This window comes from Octodon degus, unplaced genomic scaffold (assembly GCF_000260255.1).
Source record: "Octodon degus isolate 3935 unplaced genomic scaffold, OctDeg1.0 scaffold00136, whole genome shotgun sequence".
NCBI lineage: Eukaryota > Metazoa > Chordata > Mammalia > Rodentia > Octodontidae > Octodon > Octodon degus.
The window spans coordinates 7,008,272-7,027,511 of record NW_004524712.1 but is presented as its reverse complement, the minus strand read 5'-3'; the positions used below and the strand labels follow the sequence as shown (position 1 = coordinate 7,027,511).

At 45.1% G+C, this 19,240-nt stretch overlaps 1 protein-coding gene across 1 annotated transcript in view; it reads left to right on the top strand.

The window, feature by feature from the left end:
• The window catches only part of Prdm10 (PR/SET domain 10), a 110,506-nt gene that overhangs the window by 72,489 nt on the left and 18,777 nt on the right, over nt 1–19,240 (top strand). The window contains exons 8-13 of the mRNA XM_023701517.1: nt 3,048–3,120; nt 4,908–5,025; nt 8,833–8,962; nt 9,366–9,608; nt 14,970–15,317; nt 17,526–17,681. Coding sequence (XP_023557285.1) covers nt 3,048–3,120; nt 4,908–5,025; nt 8,833–8,962; nt 9,366–9,608; nt 14,970–15,317; nt 17,526–17,681 — 1,068 coding nt within the window. The remainder of the gene's footprint in view (nt 1–3,047; nt 3,121–4,907; nt 5,026–8,832; nt 8,963–9,365; nt 9,609–14,969; nt 15,318–17,525; nt 17,682–19,240) is intronic.

Below are 19,240 nucleotides of genomic sequence, written 5' to 3'. Positions count from 1 at the left end.
TTGAACCCTTTGTGTCTCTCTGGCAAGATGTTCTGCTCCTGAATCAGCTGAGTGGGTCTTGCCTCTAGCCTCTTTGCAGGGAGTTCTGCTGAAGGTTTCCCCGCAGGGCCTACGCTCTGGGTCTGTCCAGGATCCCGTGGCCTGGGTCGTCTCACTCACTCGCCGGGCCTGCGCTCTGGGTCTGTTCAGGATCCCGTGGCTCAGGTTGTCTCACTCACCCGCCGGGCCTGCACTCTGGGTCTCCCTAACCCTTTCTAATTTGGCTTTTTAATTTTTATTTTGGTGGTGGTGGTTCTGGGAACCAAAGCCTTGGTTCCCACATATACTAGGCAAGCACACTCTGGAATACCCACAGCTGAGCTACACCTGCAACTCCTGATAGCCCTTTTGGAACGTTTGGATACTGTGTTTTTCCATTTGCTTGAATTCATATGTGTCGTTTTCCTCAACTGAATCAGATGTCTTTGAAAATTAAATGTGTAGGGTTTTGTTGTTAGGTTTTGGTTCTGGGGATCAAAGCCTGGTCCTCACATATGCTAAGCAAGTACCCTCCCACTGAGCCATAAGCTCAGCCCCGCCCAGTGCATGGGTTTTGTTAAGTCAGCAGGAATTCTGACCATTTTGATGCCTTAATGAGAGGCTCTGTAGCATGTGCTGCAGCCTTGTATTGCTCTGAAATTTCTTTTGCTGATTCCGGGGGAAATGGTGTTTTCTGCTTTTGCCTTTGTGTTGCCTGGCAAGTGCCAGTGGCCCAGGATCGTAGTGGCTAGCGTGACTGCCGGCGGAGAGGACAGCGCAGAGAGCGGCCGGTGGGCAGCAGCACTGAGCAGGTGAGGGCTGCATCACAGCTGCCCGCTAGCGTGCCAGGGTGTGAGCTTGTTCTCATTGCTCATGTGTTAAACTATGAGAAAAACACAGCCTTGGAATGGATGGATTGGGCTAGAATGTAACAGCGTGATCAGCCACATTAAAGCACAGCCACAAGGGAAGTTACGGGCTACCCATGCTACAGGGCGTTATTCCACAGCGAAAGCCTCATGATACAAATATTTCTGTATATGTAAATGACATTCCATACAAATTGTATGGATTAATTTACTAGGTGATTGGACTCCGGCTGGGTTTCAGACACTAGGGCAGTGGTGGCAAGTCGCCCCAGCAGCCCAGCATTGGATAGCAGCTGTTATTTCTAAACTAAAACCTCAGGTTCAGCTGTGCTGGTGGCATTTGCGATAAATCCGTGCGTTTTAATTCCAGCTCAAGCACTGGGCCTCTAAAAGACTCGGCATCGGGGCACTAGGGAAAGCGCTGTTTTGGGTGTTCAGGGTATGTGTGTTCTAGAGAGCAAGTGAAGAGGAAGGATTGGTATAATAGCGGCAACGGGAGCGTGTGTGCCCCCTTCAGCAGCTCGCGTACTAAGCAGACGTGAGTGCCGGGGCACAGATGCAGAAAGCCCTGGGAGGGGGCCTTAGTGCTGCTGGGACCTTGCAGGGCGTGACAGGCTGAGGGCCAGAGGGAGACGCCTCCTCCAAGGTTTAGGGAAGAGCAGAGGGGAGGAGCCTGTGGCCTGCCGCAGGCCAGACAGCAGGGCAGAAGCTTGGCTGGGGAAGCGGGGCAGAGAGGAAGCACAGTGGGTGGGCAAAGTGATAAAGGCGGAGCGTGCTCAGCACCAGATGGGAGCTCTCCTGGGGGCACCATCACCGAGCATGTCAGGTTCCAGGTGACAGGAGAAGACGTTGCTGGCACAATGAAACTGGATTGTGTTTTTAAGAATCCCACCCCGGCTCCTGTGTGGATTATAGGGTGAAGGGGAAGCTAGTTAGAAGGCTGGGAGGAGCTGTGCGTGGTGGCACACGCTGTGGTCGCACTGCTCTGGGGGGCTGAGGCAGGGGATTGTAAATTCAAGCCGTGCCTGGCTGCTTGGTGGTTTAGCAAGACTCTGTCTCAGAATAAAAAATGAAAAGGGGTTGGGGACGAAGGTCAGTGTGAAGGGCCAGCGTTCAGTCCCTGGGGATGGTAGTGGGGAAGAGATGGTGTCGGCATCCGCCTAGCTGGCTGGAGCCCAGATGGAGATGTCCAAGGAAGTCAGCTCTTTCGAAAGGATTATAGGAGCAAATGGAGACAGCCTAGGTTTCAAGTCTGAGCACCTGGGGAAGGTAAGGCAGTAACTGAGAAGGACACAGGCAGGGACGGGGCGGGGCATGAGCTGGGAAACAGCAGGACTTGCAGGAAGTGTGAGCTGTGGAGGAGACACCTGGCAGCACCAGGGCGGCCGGGACTGAGACACTCATCTGGGGTCATTAGCAGAAAGTTGGTTGGAAATGGGTGTGCTTGCCAGAGTCCCTGGCACCGGCCTAAGCTTTGAGGAATGCCAGTATTTAGAGGTTAGGCAGCAAGCGTGAAGAGCAGCTGTCTGTGGGGCAGGAGGGAGGGCGGAAGAGCCCCAGGAGACTGGGAGCATCGTGGAGTCCTCCTAGGGACCCCAGAGTGAGCTGTTCAGTGCCCTCGCTGGGATTACAAAGATGCTAAAACCTCTGAAGAGAGGCCGCAGCTGTAGCTTAGTGGTGCAGCACCTGCCTGACAGGTGCAAGGTCATGAGTTTGATTCCTGATACAAAAAACAAAACTGTGAAGAGGCTGAATATAATTCTTGTGGAGGTTTTTTTCTTTTTAGACTGGGTCTCACTATATAGTTCAGGCTGGCTATGAACACATTTATGTAGCCCATGCTGACCCGAAACTTGTGGCGATCCTCCTGCCTCAGCCCCCCAAGTGCTGGAATTTTAGGCATGCACCACGTGCCTGGCCAAAAAAAAATTTTTTAAAGAAGGAAATGGAAACGGGCAGTGTGCTGTGACAAAAGGACTTTCTGACAGAAAACCTGCCAGACACATGCTGCAAGGGGAAGCTCACGGTGTGGATCTTTCTTTTTCTTAATGGGCTGTGGGGAATCCTGAATTCTTTCTCGTGAGCAGGGGAAATAATTGAAGTGTGCAAACACATCTGGAAATATCCCTTAGTTCCTGACGACGGCCTTGGTTCTTACAGGTGTGGTATGCTGCGTCCTACGCGGAGTTCGTGAACCGGAAAATTCATGACATTTCTGAGGAAGAAAGGAAAGGTGGTTGAACTTTCACACTGTGCATTTTCTAAGTTACTTGCATTACTTCTAAGTTGTGTCTGTTACATCCTTAGACAGCCCCTAATTTTTCCACCTTAATATATTTTAGAAGATATTCCAAAAGATTTCTTAGAGCTACCCATCTCCACCCAAGCCCAAGATCAAATTACAGTGATATATTTACAGCTCTTTCAGGAGCACTAGAAAATTGTATTTAATATAATGAAAACCTCCAAAGACCAAGTTAGAACCTGGACCCGAGGATGATTCCTGTCTGGCCTTAGTCACCTCTGAGGACACAGCAAGGCACACGTTGACTCTGTTTTTATTGTGAATGCTTCTGAGGTACAGTCTGCACACAGGGAGTGCACAGGGCATTAAGTACACTGGGAGCACAGCTGTGGGCGTTCCCAAGTGAGATGACTCTCCCGACACCCAAAAGCACACATAGATTGTTTGTTACTGCACTGTGCATCAGTAGAATGCAGTGACATGCATACTTTTTGTGCCTGGGCATCTTTTGTTCAATATTCTGTTGTTATATGTAATTGTAATTTGTTCTTGCTCGATGCTGTTTGCTGTTCTGCTACCTAAATGCAGAATGCTCCTTTGTCTTACTGTAGACTTGGCTGCACAGTGCAATTAGTAACTGCCCTGAGTCAGATCAGATTTCCCAGACACTTCCGACACCAGGGCCAAGATCTAGCATTCCCAAGTCCCCTGCGTCCCGACCAACTTGCCATAATTCAGAGGGCTCCTATACTTGCTCAAGGCGATGACTCTCTATAGTGACTCCCGTAATGAGGAAAACGCTTTACATATGATTACAGTTTCATTACAAAGGATTAATTAGGTGAAAAAATAAAGAGAGGCCTGGCAGGACTCAAGACAAAGCTTCCGGCTCTTTGTGTGTATTCCCTTCCTGCACACTGTTATATCGTTACCTATCCTAGCCTCCCGCCTGAACGTCACTGTTCAGAGTTTTTATTGAGCTCTCACCACATTGGCACAATTGATTGAGTAACTGGCCATAGGATTAAACTCAGTACCGCCCTTCTTGGAGGGGCATCAGCCTTCTAATCGCAGGGCTGGACTTGCTGGTGCGGCTGTGCCCTTGCTGAGTCATCACTTCAGCCTAAAGGGCGGTAGGGTGAGGGCTCGTGAGTAACGGGCACTCCTGTCTGTCAGGAAGTTCCCTTCCTATAGAGGTCACTTCCATGAAGCAGCAACAGAGGCCAGCCAGATTCTCGCCGCAGTAGGAGCTTTGCAGCTTTTGGCCAGTGTGAAGAGTTCCACCGTGTCTATTCTTATACATGACTTAATGAGCGCTGGTGCAGCCTTCTGTTCCATGCACATCTGGAGGTGGAGTTGCCAGGTGATAGAATATACGTATATTTCACATTTGGTGATATTTCTGAATATTTTGCTAAGATGATTATATTATGTGTTGACTTTTAAGTTATGTGTGACTTAATGTAACCTTAAATAGTGAAATTTGGATCTGCGTCATTTTTTGTCTTTCCAGTGTGGCGGTAAGATTTGTATGTGTGTATTTCAAGATGTGAGAGAGAGTGGTGTGAGGGTATGGTTCCTTTGATGTCTTGCATGAATGTATTAGAAATAAGGTTCTAAAAGCATTTCTCTGTCAAATTTTAGCCTTTGATTTATAACAAAAAAAGTAATACAAATAGCAGCTTGCGTCCGAGTGAGGTAGTGGTCTCAGTAGTGAGCATCTGAGCGTCTCTTCACCATCAGCCCTCAGGATGCCTTTTCTCTTGTGACTGTAGTTCTTCGTGAGCAAGAGAAGAACTGGCCCTGCTATGAATGCAACCGCCGGTTTATAAGCTCAGAACAGTTGCAACAGCATCTCAATTCTCATGACGAAAAACTGGACGTGTTTAGCAGGTATGTATTCAGGAGGAGGACTCATAAACAAGTTCTTCTTAATGGTTTAGCGTTTCTATATGTCTATAAATGAATAGTGTGTGTGTGTGTGTGTGTGTGTTTAGACTGACAGGAAACCTACGCTGGTGAGAGAGACTACTTCTACATTGTTTAAGCTTCCTTTAACTAGACATTTTGTTTTTATTTTATTTTATTTTATTTAGAAACAAATATCAATGAGACAGTTTCAAAGCTGATTAATAGGACACTTTCAATAATTAATACCTTGTACATTGTTATCTTCTTAGTGGTTATCCACAGTACAAGAAGCAGAGAGGATAAGACAGGATATCCTGTCCAAACACTATTACTACAAATCTTTCTTCTCATTGAATTAAGCGAAAGTAGCTGTATATCTATCCTAACTATTCTGTATATACAAATACAAAATGGTCCTTCCTTTGTATCTTTTTTTTTTTTTCAGTCCTGTCAGAGATGGGTATTCTATTAGCATCTAAATACTGTAGGTGCTTGAATTCAGCAAAACAATCCAACACAGTCTAGCAGTGCACAATATTAGTGGGTTATCTGCAGAAGTTTTAACTAGACATTTTGAAGTAAGAATCTTTGAGATAACATATACCGTTGAAATCCTGAGCTCTGGTTTATAGACTTTTTCCAGCAGCACAATTCCTTTGTCAAACTAAGTCATGTGACCCATAGTACACAAAAGACAGATGAGGGGAGAATTGTGTAGGATGGGGTAGTTGGGGCTAAGCCAAGTAGGGTCTTTAGGATGATGGTAAGAAATTTGGGTTGTATTCTAATTGTGATAGGAAGTGTTTACAGGATTTTGACTAGTTACTTATGTGATATCAGTTGCATTTTTAAAGATAAAATGAAAATATCAGGGGCAGGGAGATGACTCAGTGGAATAAACGCTTTCCTGGTAAGCCGCAAGGGCCTGAGTTCAATCCCTGGTTCTGCCAAAAAAAAAAAAGAAAATATCAGATTTGTTTATATTGGCATAAAGTAAAACGTGGGATCCAGTTAGAATCTGTTGCAACAGTTCAGGTAAGGCAGTTAGGTTTGTTTGGAATAGGGACAAGTGTAGAGTTGTCCACTTACAAGAATAGGAAAGACAGATATGTTAGTCAGCTGTCTGGCACTGACAAAATACCTGAGAAAAAAATTTAAAAGAAAAAAAAGGTTTGTTTGGGCTATGGCTGCAGTCCATGGTAAGCTGATAGTCACCGTTAAGCCTGTGGTGAGGCAGAACGTGATGGTGGAGGAGGCTGCTCACGGCAAGGAGCAAGAGAGGCCAGGATCCGTACAGGCCTTTGAAGGCACGCTCCCAGTGACCTGCTCCTCCCCACTGGGCTCACCTCCCGGAGTTTCCTCCATTTCCCACTAGAGCCACTAGCTGGGGACCGTCAGCACATGAGCCTTTGAGCGACATTTAAGAGCCACACTGGTGATCCCAGCACTATGAGACGTGGAGGCAGAAGCATAAATTTAGGCCTAGTTTTAGTTACTTAGTGAGACTGTCTCCAAGAAACAAACAAAACCAGCCAAACCATAACATGTAGAAAAGCTGGAGAAAGAGAGAGAGACAGAGAGACAGAGACAGAGAGAGCGAGCGTGAGCACGAGAGCACGTTCTAGGGACATACCATACGGTTGCCCACAGTGCTAAGTGCCCACTTGAGGTTCCTGCTCATGAAATGAAAGTGAGCGAGGGCAAGGGGAAGGGGAGGAGCGGGCAGGGAATTGGATTACGCCAGGGCTGTGGTTTTGCTAAGTGTGTCCAACATAGTGAGATAAAGCAGCAGCAGCAGGGGTGGGAGTTAAGAAGGAGGACAGAGGAGTGGCTCCCGCGCGTGAGCCTGGAGTGCGCGCTGAGGCGGCAGAAGACTGCCATGCAGGTGCTGCCTACGGCGAGGGACGCTGGTCCGGGTACCTGAGAGGTTCCTGAGAGTGAGGAGATGGGTCAGCGTGGGCCGTGTGTGGAGTCAGCGCTGTCCTAGCAGGTCTCTCTGCAGTGTGACCACCAGATTAAATGTCTGGGGGTGGAGTGGACACAGTGCACCTTGAAGCACTCACTCCTCGGTAGCCCTGACATTTCATTGTGACTTTGGGTTTGTATGTCTCCTGCCGCTACATTTTGTGTCTTTAGTGCCTAGAGCAGTAGGCACCTGTTAAAAGAAACTTGAGACATGGGGCTGGAGAGATGGCTCAGTGGTCTAAAGCACCTACTTGAAACAAGCTTGGCAAAGCACAGGGACCGTGGTTCGATCCCCAGCACCACATGCCAGCCAGACCCGCCCCCTGGTGGGCTGAGCTGGCCACACACACACACAATAAATAAATGTAATAAATAAAAATAAATAAATATTTAAAAAAAAAAAAAAGAAACTTGAGACAACTTGGAAAATTTGAAGTACGACTAGGTAGCGGAGGCGTACGGAGGATCTATGAGGGGTATTTTTGGGCGTGGCCACAGTATCGTGGTGTTGCATACACAGAAAGTCTTTGTGATGTGGAGATACGTACCGAGATGTTTGCAGATGAAAGTCTGGGCTGGATCTGTGTGGGGAAGCAGTGTGTCTAGATGGAGGGCGTATCACACGTGACCACGCGCTCAGTGTTCAGGACTGTGGGTACCTTGTGCTCATTAGCCCTGGTCTCTGTATTTGCCCGTGTTCAGAATTTGCCATAGTCAATTTGTTTACAGAGTTCCCCGAAGCCGGGGGCACTGGCATGTGCTTGCAATTTGGCTGCTTACGAGGCTGAGATGGAAGTATCCTTTGAGCTCAGGAGTTGAAGACCAACTTGAGTAATATAGCAAGCGCCCTCTCAGAAACAAACATAAAAGAAGTTCCTGAAAAAGCATATATTTGTTGAATAGACACATGGAAAAGTAAAACATGACCTGGCAAATATACACTTCACATCTTCTGAAAGAAAACTTGGTACAGGATCTCACTATGCAGCTTGGACTCGTAGTGATCCTCCTACTTTCAGTCTCCCCAGGGCTGAGATTACAGGCATGTGCCACCACGCCTGGTCTCGGTGGCCAGCTCCGTGTGCCCAGGCGTGGGGCCGGCACGGCATATGGTAACGGGGATTGAACCCTGGTCCCTGCACTTGCCTAAGCAGGTGCTTAGTCCACTGAGCTATCTTGCCAACCCTTTTAAAGATATTATCATGATGTCTCTCACTGTTTTTAAAAATTCTTTTCTTGCTAAGTGGTCTCAGCTGGCTTTGAACCTGTGCCTCTCCTTCCTCACCTCCGTGGCAGCTGTGATGACAACTATATGCCACCACACCCACATTCTTCTAATGAAGAAATTTTGCACTTTAGAAATCCATTACAGGGGATAAAATTTGTTTACTAGGCACACTGTGTGGAACGATTGAGATGGAAGTTTTTTCTGACCTTCTAGAAGGTCGTGGTCAAAGAAGAAAGTCCTTTGAATTCAGTCACATTTATGGAAGGAATGTGAGTAGAGGAAGGGGGAAGGAGAGGAAGGGTGTAACCTTTCCTGAGATGCCACCTCCTCACCCTTGCAGGGCTTAGCTTTGTCCTTGCTCCATTTCTCACCTCCTTTCAGAAGCAAATATTTTCTGTGCTTTTTATAGCTCTTTTTCTCTATCAGAATAATTTTAAGGCACCTCTTGGGCTGAAGTTGTTTTCATTAGAGAGAAGAATCAGGGGAAGTCATAAAATGAAAGGAGCCCCAAAACTGGAGTTGATAAGGACCATGCAGGAAACGCTGTGACGGCAGTAATGTCGTTGTGACTGCTCATAATGCAATCTTATCCCCAGAACAAGAGGCAGAGGAAGAGGACGAGGCAAGAGGCGATTTGGCCCAGGTCGACGGCCAGGGCGTCCACCAAAGTTTATCCGCTTGGAAATAACCAGTGAAAATGGGGAAAAGAGTGATGATGGGACACAGGTACTGGGGGATGGGAAGGAGCTCGTTCCAGGTGTTCATTCAGAGGACTTCCCAGGTGCTGTTTTAGGTTAAATATGCAGTTTGCATTTTGTGCATATTTACTTAGCTAACTTTTCCAGAAGGAAAAGTTTTTTTGTTTTTCCTGAGAACTATATATCCAACGGTTTAAAAATGAGCAGCAGCTCGCTTCAGTGGCACAGACATGCGGTGCCAGCCGTGCTGAACTGGGCTGGAAGCATTGCGTGGGCCGGGGGTTCGAGGTCGGCCTGGGCAGCACTGTGGGATCCCGCCTCGTTAGAATGTATGCATGTTTTTAAAAGCAGCATTTCTAAATCTGAGCTAATAGTCATTGCAACACTGACCCATAGGTAGGGAAATAATCCCTAGTTGTTATAAATTTCAGGACTTGCTGCATTTTCCAACAAAGGAGCAGTTTGATGAGCCTGAGCCGGCTCCCCTGAATGGGCTGGACCAAGCAGAGCCGACCACCGACCCAGTTCCTCAGCTCCCACAGGAGGCCCAGGCTTCTCTGCAGCATGAGCCAGAAACTCACACCCTGCACCTGCAGCCGCAGCACGAAGAGAGTGTGGTGCCCACCCAGAGCACTCTAACTGCTGATGACATGCGCAGGGCCAAACGCATCCGAGTAAGTGGGCAAGCGTGACCCTCCACCAGCCAGCGCAGCGCTGCCCTTCATCAGCTTGCGCGGTGCTTTGCGTTGCAGGTTGCTTCCGTCTGCCTGAAAATTTTAGCTCTGGCTCATCCATGTTCCGGTCTCCTTGTTCTGCAAGAAATATTGACGATTTCTTGATGTCTGTATGTCCCACAGCAGGCTGGCATGGCTGGTCTTAGATTTGATCAATTTAGTCATAACACCCAGAAGCCTGGATTTTGGCAGCCCCTTGACTATTGTCATTAAAATAGGATGGCTTTCTATATCCCTGAGCTCCCAGATTGAAAGTGGAGAAATAAATACACTTAATTATAATATTTACTTATTTATGCCATGGATTGAACCCAGCGCACACTTAGGAGGCACTTTGCCACTGAGCTACATCTTTAGCTGGAATTATTTATATTTTAGGCCAGGTTTATCTGGGCCTAATTATAGTTCTCAAGTTAATTGTGGGTAACTAAATTTGGTTGTATACAGTGTCTAAGGGGAGATTGGCAAGTGTCAGTACCCACCAGTAGGAAGGGACCTGTGACATGTGTCTTGGCTTTAAAGCATGTAGCTGAAGGGCTTCCATGACTTCCATTTCAAACGTTTGTGTGCTGTTTCACGGGCAGCCTCCAGTGTGAGGTGGGACCTGTGGGGATGTGCGCTCACAACGGTAGGGTTTTATACATTGCTCGTGCTGACAGAATGCCATGACGTAAAGCCCATGTCTGCGGCAGCTAGGTATAAAAAGACTTGCCTGTAGATGGAGGACAGTTTGGATAATTTCCGAGACTTTATACTTTCTAGGTGGATGATTACTTTAGCCTAATGTTTCTTTCAGTCTTTCTCTCTCTGGTTTTTTTTTTTCTTTTTCACTATGTAAAGATGATAGGTGAGACAGTCTTCACAGAGGGTGGATGCTAGGTACAGGGGCCCTGCCCAGGGGTCTTGCTTGCTGTGGGTGAGGAGTCTTGGGCTCACCTCCCACTTTTGATCTTCTGTTTGCCTACAGGCTAGGAAGGGACCTTGAAAAGTAGCCTACTCCACATGTTCATGTAAAAATACATTCAGACATTCATAGCCACATCATTTCTCTCAATGAATCGGAGAACTCTAGACAGCTATTATGAGGATTCTGTAATTCTAACTCAGGCAACTTTCAGCTCAATCTATATTATTTCAATAGGATATGTAAACATCCAAACTGTAGGACAGAACTTTTAAATCTGTGAATGAACATCTTTCCATCTATCATTCTACTCTATTTCCCAATCCGTACTTTTGTATAATTATCTTTCCCAGTTTGGCCATTCTGATATTTTACTAGGTCCAAGGAAGTGCTTGCTGGATTTAAATTTTTTTTGAAGGAAAAAACTGAAACTCACATGTAGTGAAGCTATAGTGGATATATAGGCATAGTCTAGTTGTACCTGTACGTGGACTCTTGAAGGAACTGGGCTACTGGTTTCTGTACAAGGTTATTTGTGTCAAAGCAAAAGCCACATGCACATGACTTTCAGCGGTCCGTCTTAGTTGAGCTGTCTTGTTTTTTTTCCTTTCACACATTCTAAAATGTAGGGCCATGTATTTTTTCATCTTTTTTTTTTATCCAGATGGGTAATGACCAACTGAAGGGAAGTCTTCCAATCCAATTGGTAATGTAACTATTTTTCTCTCCTCTAATGCTGCCTGCTCAGTTGGAGCTGCAGGTAGGTTTGTTTCCTGTGTTTCACATAACAGAATGTTAATTAAAGTGTTTGCCTGACCTGCTATTCTTTGCAACCTGTATTTACTAAATCCTGGTGGAAACCACAATTGGTTGCTACAGTAGATGCAAATTAATGGATAGTGGTAATTTACTTGTCAATAAATTAGTGAGTAAATTGTGGGTGCAAGATTCCTCTATACAAGATGAAGGGTATGACTCAGTTATCTCCAAGGTCCCTTCCATCTCTAAAAGAATTTGAATGACTCATGGAATGATACTGAGTTCTACTTGTATCTTAAGCACTGTCTAGTTACTCAAGAGTACTTTCCACTGGGCTCTATTTCTAGGAACTTACAGAGTCTGAGTTACAGAGTCAATACTAACCTAGGGTGATACTTAATTATGTGATAAATTGCTAGAGCATGGTAATGGTGAACCTTTTGGAAACTGAGTGGCCAAACTGCAACCCCAAAACTCGCTTATTTGTCCCAAAGTATCAATACTGCAATTAAATTGGAATACAGAGGTTTTAGTTTAGTAAAAACAGCTGTCACCCATGCTCGGCTGCTAGTGCCACTTGGCTTGTCTGCCAACAGCAAGGCCCAGTGCGACTGCTGCAGCACGAATGCCATAGGTTCACCGCCACTGCTCTAAGAAGGTGGAAGAAAGACCAAAGAAAGATCGAGGCAGGAAGTAATTCATGAACAAAGGGAGGTCTACACTATCTTGAAAGACAGTCTTTTGGAGGTGAACCATTTCAGGGAAGTGTGGACAGAGGATCAGAGGCCCAGACACAGGAATGTGCTTGATGTGGTGATGGAATAGGGCACACGCTAGCTTCCCCCAACTGTGAGTGGCAGGTAGAGGAGAGTGGACAAGGAAGTGTGTTGGCCAGGGCTAAGCTGCCGAAGGCTTTGAAAACTGGGCAGAAAACAGGACCAAGAAAAGTTGCTTTTTAAAAATTAACAACAACAACCCAAAACCAACAAACAAGCATGATTTTTAAATTTTCTTTTAGTCTCAGGATCAAAATAGCATGAAAATTGATCAATTACGTAGGTACCTTTAACTATTACTATCAAGTTTTAGAAACATTTCAGAAACAACAATCACTGCAGTGTGAGTCACAGAATCCAGCAATCATACCACTTTGTCATACTTAGAGCAGCTGATGCAGCATGTAGTATGGATAGCTGGCTGGCAGACTGGAGCTCAGGGGTCAGATATGTGACACCTCTATCATGCACCCCATTGTTATGACTCCCCTTAGAGAATGGACTGAATGTGACTCCACCGTAGAAGCTACCTTAGAACTGGCCTGCAAGTGGCCAAGGAATGGGAGTAGAGCCAGCACTATTACTAACTTGTAATATGAGTGTCATTAACGTGGAGAAACACAGGCTAGTTCTTGAGCACTTAGACAGCGCTCAGGGCTCCATGGAAATTAAAGAGATAAGAATTGTCTGTAGAACTGCGGAAGTGGAGCCAGGTGGCTGCTTGGTTTAAATCAAATGTCTGAAAGTACTCATGCTAATCAGAAGTGACAGAAGACTGATTTGCATAATGAGCCAAAGCAAAGCTGAAGCCTGGATTTGGCACCCAAGGAGAAGTGGAATTCTCATTGGGGTCATCATCAACTGTTGTGTGTTGTGTCCATCCTTGACAACATGACTGAAGTCAGACACAGGAAGTGACCCTGACATGGCAAGCGTGCTCTAAATCTTGAGTCATCTCTGAACCTCAGAACAGCATCTGTTTATCTGGCATCTTCCCATAAAGTTTGAAAAGAGGCAGAATATAAGCCTGCTTATGCAAAATAAGTACGTGTGCACTTAGACTGAAAAGACTGGGTGACTACTAGGGAGTAGAAGGAAGTGACATTAAGCTTTGTGGGTGATTTGAAAAAGATCTAGTCTTTAAAATGTTTTCGGCTGTCATGGAAAAAATGCCTAGACATCTTAAAAATATATTTTGTTAATTTTCAAACTTTTGTTGGATACTTTAAGCAATGTTAAGGGATCTAGATATAAAAGAGAATGAAATATGATGCCTGTGTCCCCATGCCTCCAAATAACCTCAGTCACCTTGGAAGATCATCAGAATCGCTCTTATTCTGATCAACATAAGCTAGCAGGTAGCACCATAAAATATATCTCCTAGCTCTGTTCCTTGGGAAGCGGTTTTCTATTATATCAAATGAATTATTTATAGTAAATCAAACATAAGTATTTTCTTTCCCCCAGAGTGATTATTTTACATTAAACTTAAGTTAGAAGTTGCGCCTATTAAGAGCTAAAGAGTGGTCCACTGGACTTTCTTCATTGTAAATATAATGCCTTAAGATCCCCAGTAATCTATCAGTTACAGTGATTTTCTAGTTAGCCAAGGATAGTCATTCCCAGGTACATTTTTTGGAGGTTTTCTCCCCCTCAGAGCTAACTAGAGCTTTCCTTTGGTGTTTGAACAACAACGAATGAATCTTCATTGTAGCATCACTAAATATTGATTTCTGTATTCTGTGTGTGAAAGATGATTCTGTGGATCTGCTCTCCGTGGAGCATGGGTTGCTTTTCTTGTGGTCGTGATTGATTTGCATTCAGTATCCATCTATTCTCACTTGGATTCCGTCTAACACTTGAACAGAGAACTAGTCAGCATTCCAAGTGCAATCTGTGGCTTTTTTAAAAAAAGCAAAACTGTGCTGTCTAGACCGTAATAGCAATAAGCTTAACCTTGTTAGTTAGCATGGCATTCTAACCAGCAGAACTAACTGGCTGCCTCGGGAACTTGTCCTCTGGATTTCTAAGTCGGAAGTGCTGCAGTGCCTATGTTTTGTTTGTGATATGTACTCGTGTCATGTCTCATGAACAAACACTTTTTACATAAGGAAACTTCATTTCCTAAAGGAGGTGATGTTCCTGGGGATTGGACCTAGGGCAAGCGCCCTGCCTCAGAGGCACACCCCTAAGCTTTTAAAAAATTGCTTTCATAATTCTCCTAAAGTTGTGCTGCTGTCATCACTATAAGGGTAATAATATGTATATATGTATATGTGCACACTTACAATTCCAGAATATTTTCATTATCCATCAGAGAAACCCCGTATTCATTTTCTTTTCCAATCCCATCCCTGGGAAGGACGAACTATACTTCACTTTTTTTGCTAAGTGTTTTAATTAAGCTTCAAATTCTTTTTTATTTTAATCAAGGACTTCAGAGGGTATTATCTGGCTGATGTGTGCCAACTTCAATCATGCACACGTGACTTAACCGTCTTTTCTTACAAATCTCCAAATTTAATATTACTTCGCTTTGGGATTCGTTCTTTTCATCCCAGATTTCTAAGGAGAACACTTTTTTGAATGTTAGTTAAATCCTTTTGAAAGAACACACACACATAAGTAAACATCGGACAAAACACACCCCTAGTTTGCCGTTTCAGGGTCATCTGTGGGGATGGCTGCCTTTCCCGCCCGCGCACTGGCCCGCTTCTCCGGCCGGCCGCACCTTGGCCTGCGGCTGTGACCGCTGCGCCCGCTCCTGCCCGGGGAAGCGCGCCTGCCTGCCTGCCTGCCTGCCGCTCGCTCGCTCGCGCGCCGCGTCCTCACTGCAGCCCTGTATTTGTGTCTGTCTTTCAGAATGCAGCTCTTCAGCATCTGTTTATTCGGAAGTCCTTCCGGCCTTTTAAATGTTTGCAGTGTGGGAAGGCCTTCCGGGAGAAGGACAAACTGGACCAGCACTTGCGCTTCCACGGGCGGGAGGGCAACTGCGCGCTGACCTGTGACCTGTGTAACAAGGGCTTCATCAGCAGCGCCTCCCTGGAGAGCCACATGAAGCTCCACTCGGACCAGAAGACTTACTCTTGCATTTTTTGCCCAGAGTCCTTTGACCGCCTTGATTTGTTGAAAGATCATGTGGCCATTCATATCATTGATGGCTATTTCACCTGCCCAACTTGTAAGAAAAGGTTCCCAGATTTTATTCAGGTGAGTGTCTGCTGCTGAGGCTCCTGTCTGTTTCCTCCTTTTGGTGAAAGAAACGTAGGTTTTTGTAAAGTTGAAACTGGCTAGCGACTACAATTTCAACTCTTCTTTGAACTGACTATAAAATTGAGAAACAGGGACCGGGGAGATGACTCAGTAGGATAAGCGCTTGACTGGCAAACGCAAGGATCTGAGTTCAATCCCCGGTTCCGAAGGAAAAAAAAAAAATTAATTGAGAAACAATTGTTTTTTTCTTAAATTACTTTTGAAGGACAGGAGTATTATGACCCTTGGTTGTCCAGTTCAGATAGTCATACATAAGCATTTAAATTATATTACAAATAATAGATACACAGATCTGGTTATTTATTTATTTATTTTTGGGTGCCAGAGATCGAACTCGGGATTTCGTGCTTGCTGAGTAGGCAGTTATGCTGCTAAATTGTATCCCTGATCCCATAATTTCAAAACGTCTATGAAAATCCTTGTCAAGAGCCATTAATCCTAAAATTTAGTCTGTAAAAGACAGACTCCTACTTCTGGGGCTGAAAACATCTCCCTGTCACAGTCGTTTTCTGTCTTACTTTACTAAGGTCATGGGTTTTGAAAGGAAATATAGTAAGTACACTTTGAATCAGACACTGCCTGCCTCCCGGATTGTATGCTGTCAGTTGGAGCAAAATGGGTGAAGTTAAATCCCAAAATATTCATGACTTCATTGGGCTTTAAGTGTTAATAATTTTGTGTGCTAGTAAGTACATAAATATCTTGTAAAAATACTTATTATTATTATTATTATTATTATTATTATTTTGGTCTTTTTTTGAGACAGGGTTTTGCTATGTACTTCAGGTTGGCCTTAAACTCACTTTGTAGCCCAGGCTACCCTTGAACTCAGTGATCTTTTTGCCTCCGCCTCCCAAGTGCTTGAATTACAGGCATGTGTGACTGCCTGGCTTTAACAAATTAATCAAAGGAAAAGGAGCTAGGATTTAGTAGTAGTTTTTCAAGTGTTGTTAGTCCTGTAAATTTTCTCACTTCACACAGACAATAAGAAAGTTTGTTAAGATAAAATGTAATATAAAAGAAACTCCAAAAATAGTGAAGCAAAATGTCTTAAAGAATAATTTATTTTATTATTTTTATTTTGTATTTAAGACAGGTCTACAGGGTCTCACTACACAGACTGGACTCAGTGATTCTCCTGTTTTCAGCCTCCCAAGTGCTGGGATTACAAGCATGTCCCACCACGCCCAGTCCCAGTGGCTGTCTCAGCACGTCCCGGGGGAGGGGCCAGCACAGCAGGAGGGCATCAAACCCCAGCTGCTACACTCTGCCTAACCAGGCTCTTTAGTCCGCTGAGTTATCAGGCCGGCCTTAAAGAATTATTTTATATGAATTACTGCTTAGCTTCTATCTACAGTTTATTTTGGATTTTTAGTGGCTAAAAGAGCTCAGGGCAATATTCTTCTTATTTTACAGGGGGAAGGTTGGCTAGGAATTGAACTCAGGATGAAGCTTTATATACATTTTTTTATTCAAGTTACCTAAACGTAAAGGAAGTAGTCCCTGTTCAGGAGAATGACATCATAGTATTGTCGAATCATCATAATTGGCTAATGTTTTCTGTATCGTTTGACTCATATCTTTGATTCTTCAAAACCTGGTTTTTGGTTTGGTTTGGTTTTTGTGGTTTTTGTGCTGGAGATCAAACCTAGGACCTCAGGGATGCTAGGCAAGTTCTCTGCTACTTGGGCTACACCTTTGGGCTGCCCCCAGCACAACGTTACTGGAAGATATGGACTGAATTGCTTCAATAGGTGTTGAAGTCAGAAAAAAGTGAGGAAGAATTTGTTGTTTTCCTATAGATGATATAGTAAGATTCATTTAAATTCATAGGAATCCTTTTTTAAAATCTTACAGAAGGGAAAGAAGATAAATAATCTGGGCTTTGATTAAGCAGATGTTCCTCTACACTTTTGTCACCTGGAGATTAAGATTTGCAGAGCTTTCTGGCAGCTTGTGTTGTTTCTTTGTGACAGGCACAGCTTGTTGCTGAGGCGGATTATCACAGCCCGCTGGAGGGCTTGCCCGGGTGCTGGGAAGTCCGCGGCGGTGCGCTGGCTCCCTCTAGCGTTGGCAGCTGCCCTTTCTTCAGTTGTTTCCTTTTGTGTCCCAGTGCCTCAGTTTTCCCCTGGTCTTTACTGCCAGGTAAAAAAGCACGTGCGCAGCTTCCACTCAGAGAAGATTTACCAGTGCACAGAGTGCGACAAGGCCTTCTGCCGCCCCGACAAGCTGCGGCTGCACATGCTCCGGCATTCGGACCGAAAAGACTTCCTGTGCTCCACCTGCGGGAAGCAGTTCAAGGTACGAGGCCGTGCGCAGCGCGACGCGTGGTTCTCAGAGCCACCGCTTTCCGCCCAGCTGAGGACACAGGGCTGCTCAGTTCATCATTTTGTCACCTCTTGGGAAGAGCTGGGACAGGATATACTTCAGCTCTCCTGTTTGACTTAGTTTTAAAATTAAGGGGAACAACTTAATTTCTCAAAATAATTCAGATCTCCATATAGACCAGTAATGCACGTCCTGAAAGAATCTAGGTGTGTATTGACTGGTGGAGCTAACTGCACTGAGGAATTCCTGAGAGACCATTCGAGCCAAGCAGTTTTTCTGAAGACTTATTAAGGGGCCTGTACTGGAGTCCCTCTGGCAACACGGCTCTCATCTGACAGAGGTGGGACGTCTGAGGAGCGTAGATCACTTTGCAGATTGCTAATGATGTTGGGATTAAAATTAAAAATAATATGTGTCAGTGTGCTGCCTGGGATTTAGAAGAAGCCAAGGAAAAGCCTGATAGGTGTGAGTTCAAGGCCAGCCTTGACCTTGGCTGAAAAAAAAGAAGTGGGAATAATCATGTATGCATCACTGGGGAGTCATGATTCCATAAAAATGTCATTGAGGGACATGACTGAGCAAGAGTGTAGGTCACGCTGTCGTAGAAATGCAGAAGAATCTGAAGTAGATTCTGCTGAGAGGAAAGCTTGTGTAGAGCATGGAGACACTGAAGAGAAAGACAAAGGAATTTTCAGAGCTTAAGTTTTGTGGTTTGTGTGTTGCAGGACGTGACTGCAGTGGCTTTCGGTACCTAGCAGCATGATTTGTGACTGCACAGAAGACTCTAGGATGGATAAACGTTAGCGGGGTTTTTCCCCTGTTCTTTATTTTGAGTGGCGTTGAATCCGGGGCTCTGTGCATGCCAGGCATGGGCTGTTGCCCTATATGTGACCTATACCTGAAGCCCTATAAACAGATTTATATTAAAACATCCCTCTTATGACACTGACCATTCGACCATCCATCCAGCCTGACCATTCAAAGTTTTTTGATTATTTTATGCCAGATACCATTTTGTCACCTAGGAATTTTTTTAAGTCAAAATAACAAACTTTCTGTTTCTATTTTCCTCTTTATTTTTACCCATTATATTAGACACAAGTCAATCAGAGAAGCAAAACATCTATGAATATGATAGAATGAGGAATTTTCTTATAGGGCTAAGAGCATAAGCATAGAAGGGCATGGAGAAGTGAGTATCCAAAGGAGAACTTGGAGGATCAAAGACGTCACCAGAGGACTCTCTGAAGCCCTGGTCAGGAGGACAACCAAAGCTTAATTAGGACCCTGGGACCCAGGCACCTTCTGTCCATGGACATCCATCGGGCTGCAGTGAGCAGTGGGCCTGGAGTTGGCCAGTGGAGCTGGCAGTGAGGAAGGAGACCTGTGGCTGGGTGGGAGGGAGGGGGATGAGAGGGGACCCTGGCACTCCACACCAGATGCTGCCTCCAGTGACACTGAAAGCTGCTCGGCATGGTGCCTGCTTTGTTCCCGCCTTCCAGTAAGGTGTGTGTTTCTCTTGCAGGACCATA